The 25877-nt window shown below is 51.2% G+C and overlaps 1 protein-coding gene across 1 annotated transcript in view; it reads left to right on the top strand.

The window, feature by feature from the left end:
* Positions 1-24645, top strand: part of CD247 (CD247 molecule) — a 77632-nt gene extending 52987 nt beyond the window's left edge. The window contains exons 2-8 of the mRNA XM_060033487.1: positions 17100-17203; positions 18374-18430; positions 19008-19088; positions 19708-19746; positions 20558-20614; positions 22137-22178; positions 23434-24645. Coding sequence (XP_059889470.1) covers positions 17100-17203; positions 18374-18430; positions 19008-19088; positions 19708-19746; positions 20558-20614; positions 22137-22178; positions 23434-23499 — 446 coding nt within the window. The 3' untranslated portion in view covers positions 23500-24645. The remainder of the gene's footprint in view (positions 1-17099; positions 17204-18373; positions 18431-19007; positions 19089-19707; positions 19747-20557; positions 20615-22136; positions 22179-23433) is intronic.
* The last annotated feature ends 1232 nt before the right edge of the window (positions 24646-25877 follow it).

Below are 25877 nucleotides of genomic sequence, written 5' to 3'. Positions count from 1 at the left end.
CCATCAGAGGTGGCAGCCCACGTTTGCGCGCGTCCCCAGCCCAGCAGCTGCAGGGGCGGCAGGTTTTGTGGGGCCTTTGATCCATGAGAACAAAGTACGTCACAGGCGAGTGCTTGCGGGGCGTGGGCAGAGCACACAAGGGTTGCCAAAGTGACAAACACACCTCCAGGAAAGCCTTCCAGCTCTGGCTGTGCTTCAATCTGGGCAGCAGCCCCCCTCTGTCTCACGTAGGACCTGCATAGGAAGCTTGGGAATGCACATGGCCCTTCCCCCTGGTGCTCCCAGCTCTGACCCAGCTCCAGCTCACAGGAGCTCAGAAATAAGTCGCCCGAGGGCTCCTCGGGACTAGTCGGCAGCCCCTCGAGGTGAGCAGCTGGGCCTTTCCTGTACCTTGCTGCATACAGGGGCAGATTTTTCTGATACCCACTCACGTTTCTTTTGGACAGCTGAGACATAAAGCTCTTAGTCTTTATCTTATTTTTCTTGTCAAAGCTTTCGGGGATTAGAGAGAGACAGTTGAAAACACAGGAATGAGGGCGGGAGCTCACTCTGGGCTCAGCTCCAGAGCAGGGATTGGGGTGAATGCCAGCTGAATTTATCATTTATTCATTCGTCGAACACTTAGGATCACCTACTTTGTGCTGGCACTCGCTAAGGATTGCAAAGAAAGAAATATAAAGAAGAATATAATATATTCCAGATCTTGTGGAGTTTAATTTTTAACAGGGACAGACCTGTCATCAAATAATTAGTGAAAATGTGTCAAAAGCTAGAGTCTGATAAGTCTGAAACATTACCATAAACTTATTTTAAAACATAATGTTAGCCACATTTTGAAACAATACACTCCACAGGATCTACTTCAACCTCCAGACAACTTATCAGGGAATTCTTCTAAGTTTAAAGCAATGAGTGCAATTGTCAATGTGAAAAAAACACAAGAAATACACTACAGAGTGTCCAAAAAGCTTGGAAACCCTGACGAAGTACTGTATTTCTTGTACCTTTTAAAAACAAGATTAACAATTGGATCTATTTCTTTAATTTAGAAGTATTTCACCTGAACAGGTATCTGAAGGTTGAAGGAGAACATATTGAATGTAATTTTTGAAAATGTAACTGATATTCTGTTTGACAATAAATTTACCTCATGATTCCTGATTTTTCGGGCACCTGTAGATTAGAAACAGGTGCCCGTGGCAGGGAGATTAGTTCTGCCTAAAGGAAGCACAGAAGTTTTCCCAGAGGAGGTAACATTTGATCTGAGCCTTGAAAGATGAGTAAAAGTTTTGTTAAGCTGAAGAATTTAGTGGAAGGATGAGCTGGGCAGGCTTGCTGGAAGCCGTTGGCTGGCCCTCCCAGAAGGCTTATCCTTTCTGGGTGAACCTCGGCCTGTTGTTTGCTCAGGTGGCAGTAGGATGCTGCCCTGGGTGACAGTCCTGCCTGGCAGGGCCTGGGCCTGTCCACAGCCTGGAACCCACCCGTGAGAAAAGGCCCTGGCAGTCTTCCTCCCTCGGAGGCTCTGGGGCTGCAGCATCCCATCCTACTCACTTATGCTTATGCCAAGGCCATGCACGCAGGGACACCAGGGAAGGTGGAGGGCATTTTGGGAATCTGACACTTTGTGACGTCTGCTCATTAAGAAATCTTAAGTAGTTTTCTTCCTGATGACTAGCTTGAACACTGGATCACAGCCAGCAGGAACCACAGAGATTGTTATATAAACACCCTTATTCTGGAGGCGAAGAAACCAGGGGTGAAGTAACTTCCCTGAGGTTGCATACTTTGGGTCATAGCATTAGCCCAGGCTCCCATAAAAACGGTCTTTCAGGCCTCTTCCAACTCATAGGTTCTTTGAAATGTAGGGGGCAAAATTCATTCGTTTTATACATTAATGGCCATCAATCAATCAATCAGCCTCTTAATCATCCAAACAATTATGTAATGACTGAGTGCCAGTGATGTCTACCACTAGGCTTCCTACAGTGGTAGAATCTAAAGAACTAGAAGCCGGGCTCTTTCTTTGCCCTTGAGCATCGTGCAATCTAGTTGAGTAGGAAAGAACCCCTTAGACACAATGAGAGTAACAAAGTGCGCTTGGTGCTAAAAAATCATTAAAGCAGTGGAAGTTGGTGTAGGCTGGAGCTCTAGGAGAAGGAAACCTTAGGGGAAGGGGAGGGCTGAGAAAGGCTTGGAAAGGATTGCTAGAGGGAAGGCAAAAGGCAGGATCCGGGTGGAGAGCTGTGGGAAGCATTTGGGAAAGCTCGCGAGTGCCTGTTTATATACAAGCCTACGCTCACTCCTGCACTCTCCCAGGCTCCCTGCTTCACCTCACAGTGGTTTTCATCTTCTAGGATTGGTAGGTGGTTTTGCCCCTTCTCCATCCAGGATAAATCAGTGGGGAAATAGAGGGGTGAGATGCCAGCTCCGTTTCGGCTGCAACATTATTTCTCCTTCGCTGGTCATTCTGGTATGTTTGGAAAATTGGACTTGTTCTCTGGCCAGCTAACACTGCAATAGGAAGTAAAGCATGCTTCAGGGTGCCCAGGCCCCCCATCCTATTTCCACACAGTCCTGAGCAAACCACTCAGAGTCCCTAAATTGCTCAGAGCAGCTGTGGCTCTGGTACCAGGAGCAAAGGCCAATGTTAAGACAGTGCTGATGCGGTGTGAGATGCCCACCCCAGCTCCTGACGCCACCCAGGCTGGTGTCTCACTGCAGCTGTTCAGAGCCTCCCAAGACACAGGTGGAAGCAAGGGCTTCCCGAGGCAGGCCCCAGCACTCAGCAAGCTGGTCCTCAGCAAATGACTGGATGTGAAAAAACCGGAGCCAGAAGGAGAAAAAGAAATTATGGGACTGTCCTCGTTAGTATATTTTAAACAAAGCAGAACTCCAGGCAGCCATGTTAGGGACGGCATGATGTCCACGTGAGATCACACATCAACACGATGAAATGTGGGGAATGAACACAAGACGGACCTGCCATGTCGGGGCTGTAATCCCTTGAGTTCCTCTGACAAAAGTGACCGAGGGTGGAGGCACTGGTCGCTGTTGGGTTGCTCTGTGTCTACGACAGGGAGCCTTGGGGCTGCCTTCCTTCAAGGAGCAGCCTGTCCGCAAATGCTCAGGTCGGGGTGGATGCATTCATAGAATCTTCCAGACCCAGCCAACCCAGAAGGCAGTGGTGCCGGCAGTGAAGCGTACAAGAGAACATGGGGCAGCATGTTAAAATGCAGATCCCTGGACCCTCCTTTAGAGACTCTAATTCAGCCGCTCTGGGGCGGTGCTGACACCGGCCCCAGACCAACCTGGCAAGCACTGCTGAGGGCTTTGGCTCTGCTGCCAGCCAAGAGGGGTAAAGCAGCCCCTCTTCACCCAGGAACTAGCTCATCTGACTTTTTCGGTCCTTCGCAGTCAAAATTCTCAGCGTTCGTATTTTTCATAACACCCTGTTACGCGACCTGGGTCGTTCAAGCCAGAGGAAACCAGGAGAAGCCGACAGGGGTTATCTTCTGGGTCACTCCCCTCCCCACCGTGGCCCCTCACTCCTGGGGTGGGTGAGAGAGAACACAGCCCAGGCACGGCCAGTCCCCGTGCGCCCAGGAGCTCCACAGAGAGCTGCCCCATCAGAGGGGCAGATGAACTCCAGGGCTCGCTTTCTGCTGGGCGTGAGCACCGGGAAGGCCCTGACACTGAGTGTTCAGGGCTCCAAAACGAAAGCAGCCGTGGATTCTGAGAGCGGCGGCTTTGACATTTGGAGTCCCTCTGTGTGAGAACAGAGAGACCCCTGTGCCTCCTCCTGGCTCTCTGAGAAGGGGAAGTAGCGCTGGTGGGACTGAGGCTCTCCACGGGGGAGGTTTATGTCTCCAGAAGGGGCTTCGGATGGGAAGGCAGCGGCGTGTCCTCAGGGCCGTGCGGTGGACACGTGTGGGCGTGTGCCGGGACACACAGAGCCAGGCCTTCTCCCGGTCACTCTCTGTCCCTCCCCGCTCCCCATGCGGGCCCCAGGGCCTGCCTCTCCGGGGGGGACCCCTGGACAGTTCTCCCTGGCGTCTGGGAGGTAGCCCCTCAGGCCCCAGCCCCCGAGCCGGCACGGATCCAGCCACCCCCGAGCGCTCCCAGCCCCAGGCCGACGTCCCCGCAGAGGCGGTGGGGCTGGGGAAGGGACCGCAAGCGGGGGCGGGCGCATGAGCGTGTGTGAACAGTTCAAGTTCAGACGGGAGATCTCGGGCGATAACCCAGGCCCTGGATGGCGCCGCTCGACAGGAAACCTCGAGCGAGGAGACAGCTGTGGGCCGAGGGGAGGAGCTGCTGCTCCCGTAACCGCACTGCGAGGCGGTGGGAGCCGGGAGCCCGCCCTGGCCGCGTGGGGAGGAAGGGTCCCAGAGCCCTGCCCTGCGCCCAGGGTTCCTCTCCCTCTGGGGAATTCGGTTGGTGACTTGGGTTGCGGTCCGGCACACCTGGGCTTTGGCTGTGGTTGGACAGAAGAGGCCAGCCTCGGAGCGCACTGGGTGGGTGGAATGTGACAGCCTAGGCAGGACCCACCTCTGTCGGACGTGGGTGGCCAGGGCCCAGGGGTGTGAGCACGACTACCTCTAGAGAAGCCCCGGAAGCCAACCCCTGCTTCTCCCGTCCCCTTTCAAGGGGGACCTCCTCACGTGGAACAGTGAGCTTGGCCTCAGAAAGCTCAAGCTTGCCTCTTTAAAATCCCGGCGAGTTGTTTACCCCGTAAAGTACTTGTGTCTGATTTCCAATCGAAATAGCATGTCCTCCCCAAAGCTCGGAGAAGCTGAAGCTTGATGCAGTGGGAAGCTGCTCAGCGGGGCCTCATCCTGGGCTTCACCCCCAGCCTGCCACAGTATAGCAAGAGAAGCCCATCACAGGGTCTACAAAGGTGGAGGAGGCATGGCCCCGGATTCAGGGAGCCCTCAGCTGGAGGGGGCATCAGTCAAACAGATAGATACACAGGTTTCTGCTGTGGGTGCGGCCGGAGCCCCGAGGGGGTACCCTCAGTCGCCTGGGGCCAGCAGGATTGTTTCCAGAGGGCAGATGAGGGCTGCAGGGCTGGCCCCTCTGCCTCCCTTCTGTCCTATGGTCTTCCTTGGGTTGTTCAGGCAGCTCAGCTCCTGATGCCCAGAAACCTGCTTGGCTTCTTGGGCACCCGACTCCCAGGGAGCAGTGGTATGGCTGGAGCGAGGCCGTGGGTCAGACGTGCTTTCACCTGGCTGGGCTGGTGCTCATGTCAGGGATGGGGCAAGGAGGGACTTGCGTGTGAAAACATCTCTTTTCTGCAGCACTGGATAATAATAGCAACAATAGCGATTGTGCTATTCATTAGCAGTAATTGTTTTGATGTTCATGCATAAATGTATTAAAATTTCCCCAAATGCCACTAGAGTGAAAATTTCTGTATATTTGAAATACTTCCAAATGCCAGCAAGTCATCACTGGAAACGTACTGAGACACAGCCAAGTTCGAGGTGCTTTGCTAGATGGACGAGTCCCTGTCCCTCCACTTTCTGCTTGTTTAGAACTGTGCCGCACACACCTGGTTTGACTTAAGGGTTCACGTTATTTGTTTTTGTTTCGGTCGTTTAATATTATAAGTGTAATATACTCTCATAGAATTTCAAAGAGCACAAAAAGCTGCAAAGTAGAAAATAAGTAAAATTTTCCGGACATCCTCCTCCACTCATTCCTCTCCAGAGTTAACCATGGAAAATATATTTTGTGTATGTAGCTATCCAGATATGTAGATAGGTAGATAGATAGATATAGATACTTTTTTACTGTGGTAAGTTATAAATGATATAAAATTACCATTCAACCCTTTATAAGTGTACGATTCAGTGGCGTGAAGTACATTCCCAATGCTGTGCAGCCATCATCACTATCTGTTTCCAGAACTTTCTTTTCTTTTTTTACCGTCTTATAGACTTTTTATTTTTTAAAGAAATTACACACTTAATAGTAATAATAATTAATAATACACTAGTTTTGGTGTGTAGTTCTTTGAATTTTAAAATTTGGGTAGATTCATGTAACCATGATCACAAACAGGATACAGAGCAATTTCCCTCCCCAACTTCCTTCTGTAGTTTAGAGTTTTATATATTCAGGATTCAATCCTCTTTTATGTGTGTGATTCAAAAATATTTTCTCCCAGCTAGTGGCTTCTCCTCAAACAAAGGGAATATACTTAACAAATTATATGCAAAAACTTGTACACTGAAAAGCACAAACCATGTTTACAGAAACGAGTTCTAAATGGAGAGATTCATCATAATCACGAATGTTTCCAGAACTTTTTCATCATCCCAAGCAGAAACTCCATCCAGATACGTTTTTATGTCTGTATCAGTATACATATGCAGCCTACATAATATACCTCTTGTTTTTTATACACAAATATTAAACACACCATTCCAGAGCTTGCCTTTCATCTAATTATCCTGAAGATCTTTCCACAGCAGCACACACAGAACTATCTGTTGTGTTTGTTTTTTTGAACTACTATACATGAATACACCAAAATTTATTTATCTGTTTTCCGGCTGGTGGACGTTTACCTTGTTTTTCTTCTTTTTTCTGCTCCTGCAGATAATGTTGCAATAAATATCTTTGTGCATATATCTCTGCATACTGTGAGGGCTTATCTGCAGAATAAATTCTCAGAGAAATGGCAAAATCCTGCTTGGAACTTTTACATGAGGGCTTTGCTCTAGAGTGGATTTCGTTTAAATGGTGCTAACGTTCAAGAGCATAATGACAGGGCTGGGTGCTGTGTGCTGTGTGCTGTGTGAAAGAACAAAGGCCTGGCGAGACATGGCCTCTCCTCCAGGCTCTGCTCCACGGGCACCTTGGGACCTCAGGAGAGTCACTTCACCTCCTTGACCTTCAGACTCTTTATCTGCAAAGTGGAGCACATAAGATCTGCCTGGCTTCACTTCACTTCACTCTTGTTAGGATCAAATGAAATCAAGAACGTAAAAGAGTTCTGTAACTGTAAAGTGTAGAGTAAATGTTTGGTATGACCACAATTGTTATAGTGTCAATCCCTGGAGTCAACCGGGAAAGCCATGGGTCCAAGCTGGCAGCAAGAGGGAAGAATGAGTCCTTCTTTCTCCCTCTCTCTCTTGATAGGTATAGATATACATGTATATGTATACATACATGCATATATGTATATATACACCTATACGTATATATTTCTGTGTGTGTGTGTGTGTGTGTGTGTGTGTGTGTGTGTGTATCTTGCTTATAACTGTGCCTGGTACAGAGCAAGTGCTGTCCACTAAAATGAGAGACTTGTCCGTGGGCCTTGAGGGGCTGCTGGGAAGGTGGAATGAGTGGAAAGAACTGAAACGTGAATTCTGCTCACCAAGGGAGATCACTGCCTGTCATTGTTTTACTCCCAGAGCATTGATGAGGGCGTCGTCTCCCTGGGGTCTCCTCAGCGCCCCGTGCATCTCTCCTAATGGGAAGATCCGCTTACGTGCTCACCGCCCTACTCAGCTGTGAGGCTGGATCTGTGTCTACTTGCTCCCCACTGCCTGCACCTTCTGCTAATAACGATGGCCTATCACGGTGTTTTGAGTACTTACTATGTATCAGGCACTGTGCTAGGTTCTTGATTACATGCAATATGCCCCCTCCTTACAATGACTCAGAAGTTAGGAATTATGGTGGCTGTTTTCAGAGAAGGAAACTGTATTAGTCTGCTAGAGCTGCCGTAACAAAGTACCACAGACTTAGTGGCTTAAACAACAGACATTAATTTTCTCACAGTTCTGGAGGCTAGAAAGTCTGAGCTTAAGGTGTCGGCAGGGTTGGTTTCTTCTAAGGGCCTCTCTCCTCGGCTTCTCTCTGTATCTTCACGTGGTCCTCCCTCTGTGCGTGCCTGTGTCCTAATCGCCTCTTCTTATAAGGACACCAGTCATAATGGATTAGCGCCCACCCTAAGACCTCATTTTAACTTACGTTCCTCTTTAAGGACCCTATCTTCAAATACAATCACTTTCTGAGGTACTGGGGGTTAGGGCTTCAGCATAACGAATTTTGAGGGGACACAATACAGCCATAACAGAAACAAAGGCTTGGTGGTCATAAGTGTAATGAACGATGAGCGAGCAAAAATGAATGGACTTGCATCCATCCCTTCAGCAGAAATAAACCACTCTCTGCGTGGAAACCATAGCTTCGTTTATGGGACAAGGGCAGAAAAAGATAAAGTAACTACATTCGGGTGGATGAAGGCAAATCATGGAGGACCTCACAGAGCAGGCTGGCCCCCTGGGAGTGCAGCCTGGATCTTAGGCCCATCCTGCAGCTCACCTGTCTTGCATCTCCAGCCAACCCAAGGGCCCAAGGCAACTGTGAACCCAATTGGCTTCAATATTTTTCTTTTAAATTTTATTCATGTTTTTGAAATTACAAAAATTATGTGTATTTGTTGTAAAAAGAGAAAACCCTGCAATTGCTCATCTCATGAAGAGTAAAATCCACTGACCAAAGAGGTTCTAACTAATGCCCCCCACCTCTTGTCACCTTCTAACCTCATCTTCTAGCACTATCCCTCTTCCATGCCACCCTGGCCACACCCACTTCCTTTCTGTTCAGACACACCAGGCTTGGGGTCACCACAGGACCTTTGCACCTGCTGTCCCTCTGCCAGGAGTGCCCTTCCTCCCCAAACCCTCACAGCTGTGGTCTTCTAACCAGCTATGAAAAACGGGATCCATCTCTTTGTCATTTTGTACTTTTATTTATCTGACCAGTAGTGAGATTGAGTGTCTTTTTAGATGCTTATAAGCAATTTATTTTTCCTCCTCTGAGAATTGCCTACTTTTATATCTTTAGCTGATTTTTCTCTTGGACCAGTTGTCTTAGCTTTCATTTTTCAAAGTATTACTAAATTCTAAACCTATAAAAAGCTGTAGGAATGAAGCGGTTCATCACAGAATGTTTTACAATGGTGAAAAATTGGAAACAAATGGCCATCCATTGGGGAATGGTTAAACAGTGGAAGGATTATGACGCAACCTTTAAAAAGAATATTCAGTAAAACTATAAAGTAACATGAAATATGAATATGTGAAATAACATGGCAATATAATTTTAAATTATAACACTAACTGAAAAAATGTTTTTTTCAGGGAAAACTTTTTTATGTAGGATGATTACAATTTATAAATAACAAACACTTTAGGCAATCTGCCATCATGTTAATAGTAGCTGTGTTTGAACGTGGTATTACGGGTGATTTTGATTTTTTTCTACTTTCCTGCACTTTTATAATGAGTAGATTTACTTGAAAATAAAAAGTGATCACAGAAAAAAATTTTAAATTATTGCACAAACATAACAAATTTAACGGAAATAAAAATAAAGAAAGGGAGATATTTACTCATAGCCCTGTTACCTCTATGAAATCAAACAGCTCCCTTTTTGCCCCATTCCCTTAGAATCCTTGCCTATGGGGAAATAATTTGTAGATGATTGTGACCAGATGATTAGCTTTACAATGAAACATGAATATTTGAAATGCAACACTGAGGAGGGAGTTGAGGAGACTGGCAAATTAAAGCGATTAGCAATAAATTACATGGTACTGATAAATGACATAGACTTGTTCTGCAGGTCAAGGTGATTAGGATGTCTCCAAGTGGGTCAGCCTCTCTGGGCATTGACCAGTGTGGGTCCTGGCCTCACATTTTTTTTTTTTTTTTTGTGGTACGTGGGCCTCTCACTGTTGGGGCCTCTCCCGTTGCGGAGCACAGGCTCCGGACGCGCAGGCTCAGTGGCCATGGCTCATGGGCCCAGCTGCTCTGCTGGCATGTGGGATCCTCCCGGACCGGGGCACGAACCCGTGTCCCCTGCATCGGCAGGCGGACTCTCAACCACTGCGCCAACAGGGAAGACCCCTGACCTCACATTTGACAGCAGGTCAGCTGTACCTGTTAACCCCCTAGGCCTTTCAGCCCCTTGTCTCCTCCAAGAAAGAAGGTCATTTGTAAACTCAGGACATCAACTACTAACATGGATCCTTTGAGAAGGAAGGTCTCCACAGCCTGGTGAGGATCCCTTCTCCCCATCCCTGAAGACCAGTAAGTGGTCCAAGGGTATTACCAAATGGTGGTTAGGACTCTGGACCACATGGTGTCTGGATTATGGATTCAAACAGGCCTGGGTTCAACCCTGGCTCTAGACCTGAGGCACGTTATTAAACCTCTCCAAGTCTCAGACTTCCCAGCTGTAAAATCATAGTTGCTGTAAGGATCAAATCAGAAAACTCACACATGCTTCCTGGCACAAAATAAATCTTCAGCTAGTGGTTATAACTATTACCCTGTGTGTCTAGCCTATATTTTTCCTGCTGCAGTGAAAGTTAGTTGCTCAGTGAAAGAGAGCAACTCCCCAGGCCCTTCCCTGGGTGCCTATGAGGCTGCGGTCGACAGGCTGAGCATCACACCCAGCAGAGGTACCCCCTTTGCTCTGCCACTGCCTTCCTGAAAACACATGACTTCCTGTTTTCTAAATTCTTAGCCTGCAATGTCATCACCGATTGTGTCTGAGTCTGGAGATGGGGCTGGGCAGCAGCAGGACCCTGGGCTCAAGGTTGGAGATGCAAAAGGAGATCAGGAGTCTTGGAAGCTGCTCCTACCTGAATCATAGGCTATTAGTATTGATGCCATTAGCTCCTATGTAGTGAGAGCTTACCAGCCCGTCCCATTTACCTCACCGACCCTGGGAGGTAGCTATGATTACCCCGTGTTCACACAGCTAGTTAAGCAGCAGAGCCAGGTCTCAAGTTGTCTACCTTCAAAGGATTAACTCTTGCTGTGATGCTAAAGTGCTTCGCATGAAGGCAGAGACAAGCTGGTCATGGGTGGGATTTTAAAGGCCCTATAGACGTGGGAGAATCCGTGTTCTTTGTGCTTCTGGAGGCAGAACTAAGACCAAAGTTGTTTTTTAAAAGCTCCGAAAATTTGAGCTCTTCACCAGTAATTGATGGGTGGTGAGCTCCTGGTCACCTGAGCTATTCAAGCAGAGGCTGGAGGTATTAGAGAAGAAACTCCTACTAAAGGTAGGAAGCTCTCTGAATGAGAGAAACCCCAGACGCACCGGGATAAAGTGGAGAGACTTTGCATCAGACGGAATTTGGGAACTTTCTAGCTGAGTGATCTTTCTGAGACTGAATTTCCTCCTCTGAATAGAACTGGCAGTCATTCTGCCCATATCATACAGAGTTGTTCTGGGGATTAAACCTGGTAACACAAGGACAGAGTTCTCTAAACTGTGCCACCAGGCAGGGCGCTTTCTCCACACACTGTTACTCATTTCATCTGCATAACTATCCTGTGAAGTCAGTCTTATTATTAAAACCCCTTTTGCAGATGGAGGAATTGAAGCTCAGAGTGGTTAAGAGAGCTGTCCCCAACCACAAAGCCAGTAAGAAGCAGATTCAGAATTTAAATCTTAGCCTTTCTGGCTCTAAGGCTTATGTTCTTTCCTCTTCTCAAGTGGCCTCATATGTGTTAGGTGAGAAGGGGAAATAAGCAAGTGAAACCAAAATGCATCATCTGTGCTTTCCAGGGCTTGTCGGGGAGGGAGACACGATGTGAAAAGTTCACAAACTGCTGTGACAGTGTCAAAAGCCAGCAAACAGTAAGGGCTGTGAATTCAGAGCTAGGCGAAAACTCTGTGTCCTACACCTAAAGGTGAGGTGCACCTAAGGCAGAAGGGTTAGACGAGTACCTGGAATTGGGAGACTCAATAATCCCATCCAGCTCTGCTGCTAATCTGCAGGTGTCCTCAGGGGAGGTACTTTGTTCCTCTGGTCTCAGTTTATCAACCTGTGAAATAATAGCACCCTGCCTACCTTCTGGGCTCTCATAAGAATCAAACTTGATCAGATACAGGAAGTCGTTTTAAAAGTACAGCTTGGGGTTCAAATGGGAGGTATCCTTATAAGTTGGATGTGAGGGAGTTCAGCAGATGCTCTGCTCCTAAAAAGGACTTGCTGGAGGGGGAGATGGGTACCAGTGTGTGTCTGCAGCTTCGGGCTACAGCAGGGCCAGGTTGATTAAGTCCTGTTCTCTCTGTTCACGGAAGCTTCCAGTCTGCCTGAGAGACAGAAAAACAACACAATTCAAATACATCTCACCAGAGAAACCAGACCCTGTAAGGGCAGGTATCTCCTCCAGGCTGCCTTCTGGGGCCCCAGAATCTTCCTGTTAATGGTCAGTGCCATGAAACTTTCTGAACGCAGGGCTCTTATGAAGATGACAAAAGGGTGTATAGAGGTGGCTGGGCTCACTGTCACTAATAAGACTCATAACGATTTTGATGGCAATGAACGTATGGACAGATACGCTGTGATCTGACTCCGGTTTCCCCTGGAGTCTCACAGGGCGTGTCCCAGGCATCCTGTGTCAACCAAAAAATAATGCAGGAGGCTGCAAATAAGGGAGGAGTTTATTTGGGGTCTTAAGTACTGAAATTTGGGAGACACAGATTCGGGTAACCCTGAAAGAGTGTTCAGAGGAAGAGAAAGCATCAGGGACTTAGAAAGACGAACAGCCACCAGGCCGTTAAGAGTTGCCTGGAGAGAAGTGTGATTGATTCTGACATGAGTTGGAAATTATTTGTCCTTCAGGAATCTCAAGTTGTTCTAGAGTGCGGGTCCCATAAGTAGATAGACTATCACAAATTATTTTAGGGTAAGGGTCCAAAAAGTGTCTTGAGTTTCTGGCAGGTGTTCTGGATGACATCATCAGGTCAAAAGGTCAGATTCCATCCAGGCTGAGACGTGCATAGGTCACATTTTCTTAATGGTCTCCTGGCTCCATTTTAGAGAGCTCTCTTGGCAATGCTAACGCAATTTTGATTTTCCTTTCACACCTGCTACCTGGCAGGAAGGCTCCAGCTTATCACGCTGTCGGCCCACTTCACCAGTGCCTACTTGATGGGTGACAGTGTGATGACAGGGGGGCTGGGAAACACCTGGAATCCAGGTTCCCGGTTCAGCCAGGCCCTGGCCAGCTGGAGCGGCCCCAAGTGTGTGGTGGGGATTGCAGTGAGCATGCTAGCAGGCAGTCTCCTGGCTATGAGCAAACACAAGCTGCAGGCTGGATCCCCTTTTGTCCCCAGTGTTCTAATCTCAGATCCACTGCGGGAAGTACCTGAGTATGCAGGGCCAAGCTCTTCTGAAGCTCCAGCCTGCTTTTTCTCCAGGTGACATTAGGGTCGTGCTTTGCCCTGGAGTAACTGGAATCACCTTTAAATCGCCTGTCTCAGCCTGGCCACCTGGCGTGAGGCCTGATCCTGGAGCACCTGTAAGACCACTCCAACCCTGCAGCACCTAGATGTGTTCCAGCCCAGCTGGGCTTCAGTTTCCGTATTTGCCATGTGTCTGTCCGGACGCGGGGGTCCAGGGAGCCTGGGGTTGTGGCCCGTGGATTGGGTCACCCGTTGCACCTGGGTAATGTGGACTGGGGCTGGGGAATTGGGGAAGGATTCCCTTACTCAGCTTTGCTGAGTCTGCCTGCAGGGGCCCACGGAGTGGCTTGTGGAGGCCCAGGTTGGATGGGAAAAGGACCATGGCGTCAGGTTCCACCCCCAGCTCTCACCCTGCAGCTCAGCTGGGAGCATCGCTGTCCTGCTTTGTAAATAGGGTCTCCTGCTTTGTCAATAGGGCGAGATCCCCTTTCACAAGGTCACCATCATGTCCAGGCCTGGGCTAGGAGGCTACTGCTAGGTTTTGACCCTTTCTTCCTCAAATAAATGTATTGGTGGTGATTTGGGAAAAAAAAATCACGGTGATAACAATGGCTGATGTATGGAGCACTTATTACCTGCCAGGTCCTGCACCCCGTGATAATTATCTTAATTAAGCTTCACCATCACCTAATGAGACAGGTAATATTACTATCCCCATTTTACAGATGAGGAAACTGAGACTTAGAGAAGTTCAATAATACACAGTTCAGAAGTACACAAAAATGACAGTGCATGTGAGTCTTTAATTTTGTTCTTTGTCTCTGTTTGGCGTGGAATTTATACTTGTTACAGGGTATGGCTGTATCACTGTGGAAGGCTGCACCCGAGTGACGCTGCAGCTCTGAATCTCAACCCTGCTGTGCACTGGCCCATGCTCATGCCCAGGCCCTACCCCAGACCAATTAAATGAGAACCTGGGGGCATAAGGGAGTGGGCTAATTCTAATATGCAGCCAGGATTGAGAGCGAGAACGCTCAATCAGTAGCTGGGTACTTGTTCAAATGCTGGGGTTCTCTGGGGTGCTGTGGACTTGGGACAGGGGATGGGAAGCGTGAAGTAAAACAGCTTCTCCACTTGTCTAGGAAAACAGCCACCATATAACCCCATTAAATACCTCTCTTTGGGACCGAATGTGGTGGGGATAGAAACAGCGTGACAAATGGCTCACGGAAGGAGGCGAACAGGTCTCTGCTTTGGAGATGGTGGGGGGCTGGGAAGAAGCTGGAACCGGGAGTGTCCGTGGCTCCTGCCTTTGAGTTGTCATTTTGGAAAGCTGCCTGCTGTTCAAGGGAAGCCCCTCCACCCTGGGTGTGGCCTCATGAGCTAAGCCATAAGCTCCATGAGAGCAGGGACTCAGAAGACCCTACCCAAACGCTAGGCATCATTAGCCTTATGGAGGAAATTTACAAAAACACCTACCGATACATTCTCTCATTTGATTCTCACCACACCCTCAAGATAGACATGATTATCCACCATTTTACACATGGTGAAACTGAGGCCCAGAGAGGTAAGGGGACTTGCCCAAGACCACACAGCTACTTAGTGGCAGGGGAAGGACTAGAACACATCTGATACCCAATCCAGGGCTCTTTCTATTTCAATATCCCCTGACATCAAGCAAAAGGCCAATAAATATTTAATTAGTCACGTGATTGAATTAGGTCCTGGGTCCCCTCAGGGAGCTTTCTGGATGACCACTGCCTTCCTCAGTCCCGTTCCTCCCTGCATGGGCACAGCTGGACTAGGCAGAGGGAAGCTTCCTACCCTGGGAAGCGTGTGGCTATTAATACCCTTTCCTCCACCAAACCACACACAGCACACCCGTCTTTGGTCATAAAATCATGCTGCTCTTTGAAAAGGAAGAAAGAAAGAAAACCTTTTTCTATTACTTATCTCTGGGGAGGCGCCCAATCCCCTCCCCCACTGCACTGGCTCTGCACAACACCAAGAAATATTTCTTCTGGTTTGTTATAAATTTACTGTCCGGTAATTTTTCTCTTCTCATTTTATGTGACAGGCAACTGAGCGATTGTCTCCCAACCCTTTTTCTGAATCTCAACCACCCCCATAAATTGCCGCTGTCACCTCCTCTCCAGTCCTAAAAGGAAAAACACCCCAGCTTTGGTGGCCTTTGCTGGGGGCTGGCTTGTCTCCTCGAGGACTTCGGACACCCACCCTTGGTCAACAGGGGCTTCCGGCACTGCCTCAGGGCCGGAAGGCAGGCCAACCTCGTGTAGGGGGCCTGGCATCTTCCCTGAAAATTCCATAGATCTAATGAATGTCTTCCCTGTGCTCTGTGCTCTGATGCTGGGGGTGAAGGAAGAGGCAAGCATGAAGATGCGGCCATTGTTCTCCAGCACTTACTCCAGCCTAGATGGAGGGGAATTTCATAATCCATCAATCCATCAGCACACTGAATTCTCACTAGGGGCTGTGATGGCGGAGCCTGAGTCCCATTCCAGCAGCTGAGTGGAGCGGGTGGTGCTAGCAATGGTAGGCGGGGAAGAGGAACCAGCCCCAGCAAAGGCAGGTGGGTAGAGCAGGAGGGGCAGTGTGGGGAGAAGGCGTGCTGGGGCCTGGACCTGGGCTGCTAAGTCAGGGCTGGACTTTGCTCAGGAAGACTGGCTCGTGGATGGTTTCTGAGAAGGGGCTATGGAAAGTTTACAAAGAGATCAGCTGCCCGGCGCCAGGAGGGCCCCAGAGTTAGGGAAGGAGTAAAAGGTTTGAGGACAGAGGGAGTCACGAGGTGGAGGTGGGGACTCTGGAGCAGGCTTGCATCACCTGCTGCCAGGGCTTGTGGCAGAAGCACGTGGGGGAAAGGAGAGGAGACATGCTGCCTGGGCTGTCCTGGGCTGCTTCTCATTTGCTGTGTGCGTGCTCCTGGCGAAAACTGAGCTTCTCTGTGCCTCCGTGTGAAAGTGTGGGGCTGTTGGGAGGATCTGACAAGTTATTACATCAAAGCGGTGTCCGGCACCGAGTAAACACTAAAGAAATGTTACAGTTTTCACCCTGGTCAACAGAAGAGGCAGCTGAAATAGGGTAAATAACCTGCCCCAAGTCACAAAACTAGTAAGGATGAGACCTTGTTCCAGTGCACGTTATCCCATTCCCGTAGCCCCGACGTAGTCCTGCAGGCGGCCATGGGAGGGCGCCCCGGGCCCGGGAGAGACTGTGGCCGCGGGACCGCTGCTTCTCTGATACCAGGCAGGGGCGGAGTGAGACGCCTACTACGCACCGTTTTACACCTGAGTTGCTGCACACATACCTGGTAGGAAGAACAGTGTCTCCTCACTCATAGTGCAGTGAGCTTTCAAGTAGAAATGCTAACTTTTATTTAACCAGAATATTTACCGTACCTCTTTCCCCAACTCCATTGTACTCCAGTTTGCATAGGACAGTTTGACCAAGGTTGTTATGGCAGTAGGGATTAGGGGCCCCTTGGTAATTTGCGGGTGGCTTCCGGAATGCATGGTTCAGATGGGGCTCACACCCAGCTGGGCTCCCGTGCCGTGAGGCAGCCGCCCTGTGCACAGTGGACAATTTCGCCTTCCATTCACCTTCCTGCCTTCCAGGCTTTATGGCCCTACCGGGTGCCATGTCCACTGTTGAGGCAGGTTAGGTTTTCCCAGGGGCTGGTCCAAGGTGGGGAGAGAGGTTGTGCAGGTGGGGTATGGAGAGTGGGCCCAGCACCCTGTCGTGGTTTCCTTGACCCTTCAGGAGACCCCTGCCCCCCCCGCCCCCCCCCCACCCCTGGGGGTTGTGAGGGCATGTTCCGTCACCTGAGCCTGACTGACCAATCTCATCTCTCGACACAGCGGCACAGAGCTTCGGGCTTCTCGATCCTAAACTATGCTACCTGTTGGATGGGATCCTCTTCATCTACGGTGTCATTGTCACTGCCCTGTTCCTGAGAGCGAAGGTGGGTACCACTGGGTTCTGGGGGGAGGGCATGGGCTCCCCAGCTCGGTGGATGTTCAGAGGGCCTTGGTGCTGGAAAGTCTCAAGCGTGGGTGGTACCTGAGTCTTGGTGTACATGGGCAAAGGGACCAGCCAAGTGTGCCCACTGCGGGGGGGTGGGATGTCTGGCTGAGTGGGACAGAGTGGGATGGTGAGTCTAGTGCTGGCCCCTTAGTGAGGAGACATAGAGATGTGTGAACATCAAAGCGCCCCAGGGCAGGGTTTCTGCTGGCAGGAAAGGGGGTTATGCTTCAGGCAGTGAAGAGCAGGGAGGTGGGGAATCTCTTTCCAGATTCTGCTGTCCAACTTCTGACCCATGCTCGGCCAGCCTTTTCTCTTCAAACCTGTTTGCTTATCAGTACGAGGGAGGGTTGGCCCAGAGCCTGGGTTTTCACCTAGTGCCCTGCAGACCCTGAATTTCTTGGAGGGGCTGGGACTGGGGGTGGCCGTGGCATGGGCAGAGGGTGGAAGGACTTCCTGAACGGAGGCCTCAGTCGTTATGACTTCCGTGCCTCAACCCATTTCTCTTTTGGATTTTGGACTTTGCAAAAGATTTTATTATAAGAAATAGTGTCTTACGGATTTTCTTAAGTTTGAGCAACGCTGCCCTAAATGATCTCTCAGGTGGTTCCCAATGCTCTGAATCTGCAAAACCGCGCAGTTTCAGCTGAGGGGCATGAACTGAAAACAGCTCGAGGCCATGCACCCGGGGCAGGTCCTCAGGACACACAGTGCCACACGGAAAGCACCCTGCTGCAGAGGTCAAGTTAGAAGGTGGGACCTTGCACAGCCACCATCCTCGTCGAGGTGTCCTCCGAGCCCCTGAGAGGAAGGGGCCTGGAGAACCTCCCGGAACCCAGGGGGCGCGGCTCGCGAGCCCGGCGCTTCTGCGCACGCGCGAGGGCGAGGGCCAAGGACCGGAAGCTGCGGCTAGTGCCGAGGGCCCGTGCGGTGGCTACGCTTGGCCTGCGGGAGGTGTAAGGACAGTTGAGCTCAGAAAAGGAGCTGCCGCGCCACCGGCTCCCGCAAGGACCCAGCCCCCCCGCAGGCAGGGCGCGCGCCGTTGGCCGTCGAGGAGCGGAGCGAGGCTGCCTGCGCAGAGAGTAACACGCTTTCTCTCCTCTTCATCCAGTTCAGCAGGAGTGCCGACGTCCCCGCCTACCAGCAGGGCCAGAACCAGGTCTATAGTGTAAGTCCGCCTCTCCCGTAGAGCCCGGTCTAGAGAAAGTGCAGTCCTCTGCTGGGACGTGGGGAAAACAGCGGCCGGGGCTCGGTTGTAGGTCTCGTCCGCGGCTGTCAGCCTTGCAAGTTGTTTTAATCTCCCTGGGGCTCAGTTTCCTAACCCCGAAAACGGGGATAGTCACGGTGCCTGCCTCGGGGGGAGGGGGGGTTCTCTGAGGATGCGGCGCGCTAGCGGTGTGATGCACGGCAAGCGCCTGCGTAGTGTAGTGCCTGCCCCTAGCGAGCCCCCGCCTGGCAGCGGTTTCGCAGGCTGGAGGGGTGGAGTGGAGGAGGAAAGTGTAGAATCTTCCCTTTGGTGGAGAAGCAACTTCACGCTCTCCGTGCAATGGGACTTTGAATCCATGATCCACCCCCGCCGCCACGGTAATAAGCTCTTTGAGATGTTCTCCGAGATGACGGTAGCCGAGGGATCTCCCAGTCCGTGCTCCTTTGTGAGCCACCACCCAGAAGGAACTCCCAGTCCTACTGGCCCCATCCTCCTGAGCTTCTGTTTCCGGTCTCTGACGCTTTTCTCTCTGTTTCAGGACCTTAATCTAGGACGAAGAGAGGAGTATGACGTCTTGGATAGGAGAGGGGGCCTGGACCCTGAGATGGGGGGGAAACCGGTAGGACCTTGCTGTTTCTGTGTGTGTGTGTGTGTGTGTGTGTGTGTGTGTGTGAGAGAGAGAGAGAGAGAGAGAGAGAGTGTGAGGGCTCAGCTGGGCAGTGAGGAGAGGGCTTCTCAATGCCAGCGCACGCTGCCACTACGCTGGACCCTGACGTGCGAGAGGCCTGGCCATGCAGACAGATGGGGCCCCGTTTGCCGCTGCCCCTCTCCGCCTTCGCCCTTGGCTCCCTCCTGCATCGCAAGGGGCCTCACACACATTAATGCGGCAAGCAGGCCCTTATGCCGGGCTCCCAGCAACTCTGTGCTTTTCGGCTGTAGACTCCACACCCCGTGGGGAGGGGAGCGGCTGGAGGAGGCCCGAGTGGGGTCTTCTTAAGAGCAGAGCTCAGCCTGGGTGTGAGAGCGCGTGTCCATGTGCACGAGGGAATCCGAGGCGTGGTATCGCCGTGAGGGCCTGTGAGTGGCGGAGCACAGCTGCGGGAGCACGGGGAGGGCTCAGGCGGATGGCAGAGCCCACAGAGAGTGTGGGGAAGGGGCCTGGGGAGGGCGCTGAAACTCTCCTGGCCTGGATCCCTGTTTCTCCATCTCTAACTTCTTCCCCTCGTCTCTCCCGGCAGAGGAAGAAGAATAAGAATCCCCATGAAGTCGTGTACAATGTGAGTAGAGGACGTGGCACAGTTTGCATTGGAAAGTTGGAGGGTAGGGCTGGAGGAGGGCTCTGGATGAAGGCTTTGCTCCCTTCTCCGTGGTCTTTGCCTGACTTGACCTTCACTTCCCTGGCCAAGTAGTGCCTCACCTGCTTGCTGCCTGCAGTGGCTGCTCGTAGGAAGCCCTTGGCTTGCCTTCCTTGGGCCCCTAAGCCTGCTGCGGGAGTTCCCGGATCAGCCTGGTGGGACCTGGGGGGACAGCGAGGTCAAGCTGGGCAAACCCCTCTGAGGGGCTGCTGTTCCTAGGGGCCGGAGGAGTGTCCTGAGTGTGGCCTCTTGTTGAAAACTTCACCATCCTGGGTGTTGATCTGGGTCTGCCACACAGGGGACCATCGCAGAGGGTCAGCCACTGCAAAGAGAGCTACTCTCCCTCCCTCCTGCAGTTGGCCCACGCACAGCCACGGTGTTGGCTGTGTGAAGAGACAGCTTGCTCAAATAGATGCTTCTGGGGGCTCTGGGGTGAGCCGTTGCATTGTCCAACGTGCGTGTCCTTTGGCTAGGACTCCACATCTTATCCTTTTGAACCTCTCCTGAGCTGCTGAGCTCAGTGCAAGGGGCTGGCAGCTCAGAGAAGATTCCAGAGGGCTGAGGAGGAGGAGAGGGGGTTGGAGCTGGTTATTGGCAGAAATGTTTGAGTCTCTGGAGCCTTGAATGTGGAACCCCCCCACCAACTGGGGAATCCAGAGGTTTCCTTTTGTAGGGGAGCCCACAGTTTGCTACATCAGTTGGTAACACCGGTGTCTCACGCCCTCTTCTTCAGGAGCTGCGAAAAGACAAGCTGGCGGAGGCCTACAGTGAGATCGGGATGAAGGGCGAGGTGAGTGATACTCTTTCTTCATTCCCAAGGATTGGGTGGTATGGGGGCTGCTCCAAAGAGTCCCATCCCTTCCTCCTATCACCTGCAAAAGCCCACGTGGTGGCTGCCAGAGGCAAAGGTTAGTCCAGCTGTCATCCATTTGATAGTATATTAGGTACTCAGAAAGTGCTGATACCCTTTTAGGATTAAAAACCAAGTTAAATACTAAGATGGTCCATGCTTTGCAAAAACAGGCCAAGTCTGTCAACGTTCATAATAATTATCAGGTGAGTAATGTGTGCCAATGTATGTTCAGCACTTAGGATGGTGGGGCCCCTTGTTCATAAATGATTAAGAATTTCCATAAGTGAGAGCAGAGCTTTGAACCCGTCTAGGTTTGATCTCCGTGTGACTGCATAGGTGGCGTGCCCACAAAGCTGGCCTGGCCAGTGCTTTACCAGGTAGATAGTCTCATTTAATTCTCACAGTAACCCAATGGGAAATGTGTACCCGCCAGGCACAGGAGGTCCAACAACTTACCCAAGGTCACGTAGCTGGTGACGAGGGAGCCAGAATTTGTACGGACTCTACAGCCCGAGCTTGTACCCACGACCTCGTTGCCGTTCCCAGTGAGCATTGATGACTAGCCAAGAATTTTCTTAAAGATTTGTTTTATTGAAGTATAGTTGATGTACAATGTGTTAATTTTTTACTTTATAGCAAAGTGATTCATTTATACATATGTCTCTATACTCTTTTTCATCTTCTTTTCCAGTATGGTTTATCACAGGAGACTGAATACAGTTCCCTGTGCTATACAGTAGGACCTTGTTGTTTACCCATCCTGTGCATACTGGTTTACGTCTGCTAATCCCAGACTCCCAGTCCTTTCCTCCCCCACCCCCTCCCCCTCGGCAGCCACAAGCCTGTTGTTCTCCACGTCTGTGTGTGTTTCTGTTTTGTAAATGAGTTCATTTGTATAATTTTTTTAGATTCTATACATAAGTAATATCATATAGTATTTGTCTTTCTTTGTCTGGCTTGCTTCCATGTCTTGGCTATTGTAAATAGTGCTGCAGTGAACATCGGGGTCCATGTATCTTTTTGAATTATAGTTTTCTCCAGATATATGCCCAGGAGTGGGATTGCAGGATCATATGGTAACCCTGTTTTTAGTTTTTTGAGGAAACTCCATACTGTTTTTCCTAGTTAGCCAAGAATTTTGAGAGCTGCAGGGAGGCCTGTTTATTCCAAGCAGCGGCAGCGTGGCCAGCTCCCGTGCGGCCCAGATCCAGGAATCTGATGCCTCTGAGGATCTGAGTCAGGCACAGCAAACCTGGGCCCCATCAAAGCCAGGCCTCAGCTTACTCTGCGGAGGCCGAGGTCTGACCAGTGACCTGAGGACCCTTCTCTCCCGGGGCAGGGGTGCTGACTGGGAGACGGTCACCTGTGACTCTCTGGGGGTCCTCTGAGGAGGACTCTTGAGCAGGAAGGCTGCTGCTGGCTCTCTGACCTTGTAGCCTATTCTTGTCTCACTCCACAGAACCAGCGGCGAAGAGGCAAGGGACATGATGGCCTTTACCAGGTGAGTGCTGCTGGTCCTTCTTCCCGGGGTGGCACTGTCTAACCAGAGCCAAGGTCACGCTCCCTTGTTTTGCTTGTTGGCAGTGCCAGCTCTTGTCAGCAGCTGGACTGGGCGAGCCCAGGGCACCCATTCAGGCCTGTGGTGACTCTTCTGCTGGTCAGCCCCTGGGGCGGGGCTGGAATTCAACCATTCAGGCAAATGACTTGGTTCTAGTCAGGAGGCCATGGGAGCCCCTGGGGGAACTGGGCACAGCAGACAAGCGGCAGCTGCCCAGAGGCTGTGTGGTCTTGAGCAAAGGGCAGATGCAGGCAAAGGACACCACACAAGCCACTTCCTGCCTCTTGCGCCGCTGCTCTGGGCCCTTGCAGAAGCCTTGCTCCACCTCGTATCCTCACACCTAATAGGATGGGAAGATGGGTGAGAAGATTGAAGTAGACAAGTTAAGAAAAATAACTTTAAATAGAAAATGTAGTCAGGTGCCTAGTTTTTGCAAATCAGGGTGAATAATTATGCAAACTAAGCACAGCCAACCTACTTCTCTAAAATATAATCCCCAGTGGGTTCTTACTTGGTTCTTTGTGCCTCCCTGGGGCTGTTCACAGCTTGCTTGATTGACTCCAAAGTTTCAGGCCACCTGGCTTCCCTGAGTTCAGAGTGATGGCAAAAGGGCCCCCAAATTTTACTGCGTGTCACTGCTGTTGATCTGTCTCCTGGACCAGAGGGGGAGACGTTCCAGTGAGATTGGGACCAGCCTGCCTGTTCCCTGACAAAGAACATGACTGTAGTAGCATGGCCTGGGAAGGAGGCTCGGGGGGGCGGGGGCCAAGGAGCCACTCTCTCCCCCGTGACAAGCCCCGGCTTCCCGGAGGCCCGGGTATCAGGGACGGTACGCTGTCTGGAGCAGGTCTGAGGTCTCCCCGCTGATTCCCGGCTCAGTGTCCCAGCTGGGCGACCCTCCTTGCTCTGTGGTCTGACACGCAACTTCGTAGGGCACAGTACTTGGGAAGCCGGGAGAAGGTGAGAATTTAGCTGGGAAGGAATTGCACCAAGGCCATTCCCAGTGGGACACAGGACCACCTCTGCTGCAGGTGCATGGGCCAAGGCCCCACCTGTGCATGAGGGGACAGTTCCTGGGCCTCTGAGCTGGGTGGGAGATCACAGGCCAGGCTGCAGCAGACACCTGTTGGCCTCCAGGCAGGCTCATGCCCATGCAGAGCTCCTGACCCCCTCTTCTGTTCCAATTTGCTTTCCCCAGGGACTCAGCACGGCCACCAAGGACACCTATGCTGCCCTCCGCATGCAGGACCTGCCCCCTCGCTAACAGCACCTGGAATTTCACCACTCACAGGCCAGACCTGCAGATGCCCAGATTGTTAAAGACACAGGATAAAGTATTTACAAACCAGTTCACTCATATTTCTCCACCACCCAAGTATTCTTCTTTACGATCGGGATGCTTCAAGTTGTAACATGTGGTCATACCCAATTGCAAACTGTCACACAGAATTTCTTCCCTGGACGCCGGCAGGGAGCGCGTCCCCCAGGCCCTGTCCTAGAGGAGCCTGCTGGGAGTGCAGCATGTTCCGGGGTTTTCTGCTTCCTGGAGGCTGTGGGCAGGCCCCGTCCCCAGTGGCTCTGGGCTCTTACCTGGGGGACGGGCACCCTCCTCCTCCAACACAGCTGAGGAGTTCAGGCTGTGTTCTGTAATGTCGCCCGAGAAACCACGGATGTTAGCGCGTGTCCTGATGGTCTGCATCGTTCTGTCAGTATTTGAGTGGCTTCGCTCCTGCTGTAAACTTCGCTTCTGTTGTCAGCGTAGCCCATCATTCCACGGTAACTGGTGATGGGCCAGGGAGGCTGTGGTGCCTCCCTGTGAAGGGTGAGGGCACAGGGGAAGGGGGGGGTAGGTAGCAGCTGGTGGTGGCTGAAGAAGGGAAGCAGTGGTGGATCAGGGACGGGAGCAGGGGAGCCAGAGGCCTGGGGGCGCAGGAGGGGGCCCTCCTGCAATCAAGCATACGTTCCCCGTGATAGAACTTGAGTGCCAGGGCCTGTGGGGACCAAAAAATGAAGAAGCCCAGCCTTGCCCTCCCGGAGCCCACACTCTCACAGGGAAGCGAGCTGTGAAGAGTCCGGTGTGCAAGAATGCAGCAGTGTCATGGCTGACTGTGAACAAGGTGAGGGGCAGCGAGACCACATTCTCTGCAGGCACTTGGGCACCTCACACTGAGTGAAAAGACAGCCGTATTGGGAAAGGCCTCAAAAGAAGACTCCGCTCCACTCAGACCTAGAAAGATCCCAAAGGACAATGGCAGGGTGGGAAAAGCCCCAGCTGACTTACCTGGAACAGGGCTGTGTGATAAAAGGGCAGGCGGCTATGGATGGAAAACCCTCTTTGCTCTGCTCGGTCTTAATTAATTTATACTGGTTTGCTAGAACCTTACTTTTTTGCATAATAAACGCTTCAGTGAAAATGCTGCTTTACCGTAAGCTTTATTTCGGCAGTCAAGCCTGTAATGGTCATTTAGTCATCAGGCGATCAGCCTGCTGCTGGGAGAGAACAGGATGGCTCCTTGGAAAATGCAGGAGAGCCAGGTGCATACAGTGGCCCAAACGGGCTGTGCTTGGGGCAACATGGTGTCCGGCTACGCCAGGAGTCCTTACGCAGGAACCAGGAGAAGGTGATGGGGAGCTCCCTGGGTGCAGGGCTCACAGCACTGAGCTAGCTTGTGGCGTGCCGGAAAGAGCAGGAGAGAGGCCAGCTGAGCATTAGTGCATCAGGAAGAGGGAGCATCGTTGTCAGAGGGTGTCTGGGGGTTATGAATAGCTGCTGATGCCACAGCACAAAAAAACCTCAGTCTGGGGAATTCCCTGGCGGTCTAGTGGTTAGGGCTCTGTGCTTTCCCTGCAGGGGGCCTGGGTTCGATGCCTGGTCGGTGAAGTAAGACCCCCCCCGCCCCCCGCAAGCTGCAAGACACGGCACGTGGCCAAGAAAACAAAAACAAAAACAGAAACCTCAGTCTGTAGGGTTTGGGGAAGGAGAGGGGACAACAGAGGTCTTTTAGGTCAAGTTCTCCCACAAAAAGTGACCCTGTCCCCAGCAGTATTTCCTCTAACTGCAGTGGCTGTTTATAAGGCCCTAACTCATCAAGCCACCAATTAATATTGGGTAAAGACTTTGAAATCAGAAAAGACTTTGAAATCGAAGGCCATGGCTATTAAAAGCCCCTGAGCATTTGGGATTCCAACAGGAGTGATGTGCATCTCTGCCAGGAGAGAAGGCATTCGATTCATACCCTGGCCCCAGAGGGGAATTCAATTCCATTCACCAAGTATTGACCTAGCACCTTCCTATTCTGTGCCCAGCGCTTGGCAAGGTACCGGGGAAGCTAGAGAAGTATCATCAGAGTTAGTTAGGGACTTAAAATTTTGTCATTGTATTTCATCCACACCGGGTAAAGAACTCGGCATCACAGTGCACTGTCGTGACACACATGGGACAGGCAGGTGGAAGCGGAGTGAGGGCGGGGTGAGTGGCTGCCAATGAAGGGGTGCGGACAGAGCTCGGCAAGGCATGGGGGGAGCTGTGGAAGGTTTCATGGAACAGGGCTCTGAGGAGGGAGAGAAGGGCTGAAAACTATCAGCCCTAATTCTGTAACCTGGTCATGGGGCAAAGGAATGGGAAAATTACACCATGTTGTT

Source organism: Delphinus delphis, chromosome 1 (assembly GCF_949987515.2).
Source record: "Delphinus delphis chromosome 1, mDelDel1.2, whole genome shotgun sequence".
Lineage (NCBI taxonomy): Eukaryota > Metazoa > Chordata > Mammalia > Artiodactyla > Delphinidae > Delphinus > Delphinus delphis.
Note: the sequence above shows the minus strand (reverse complement) of the source record. Positions and strands in the feature narration are given on the sequence as shown.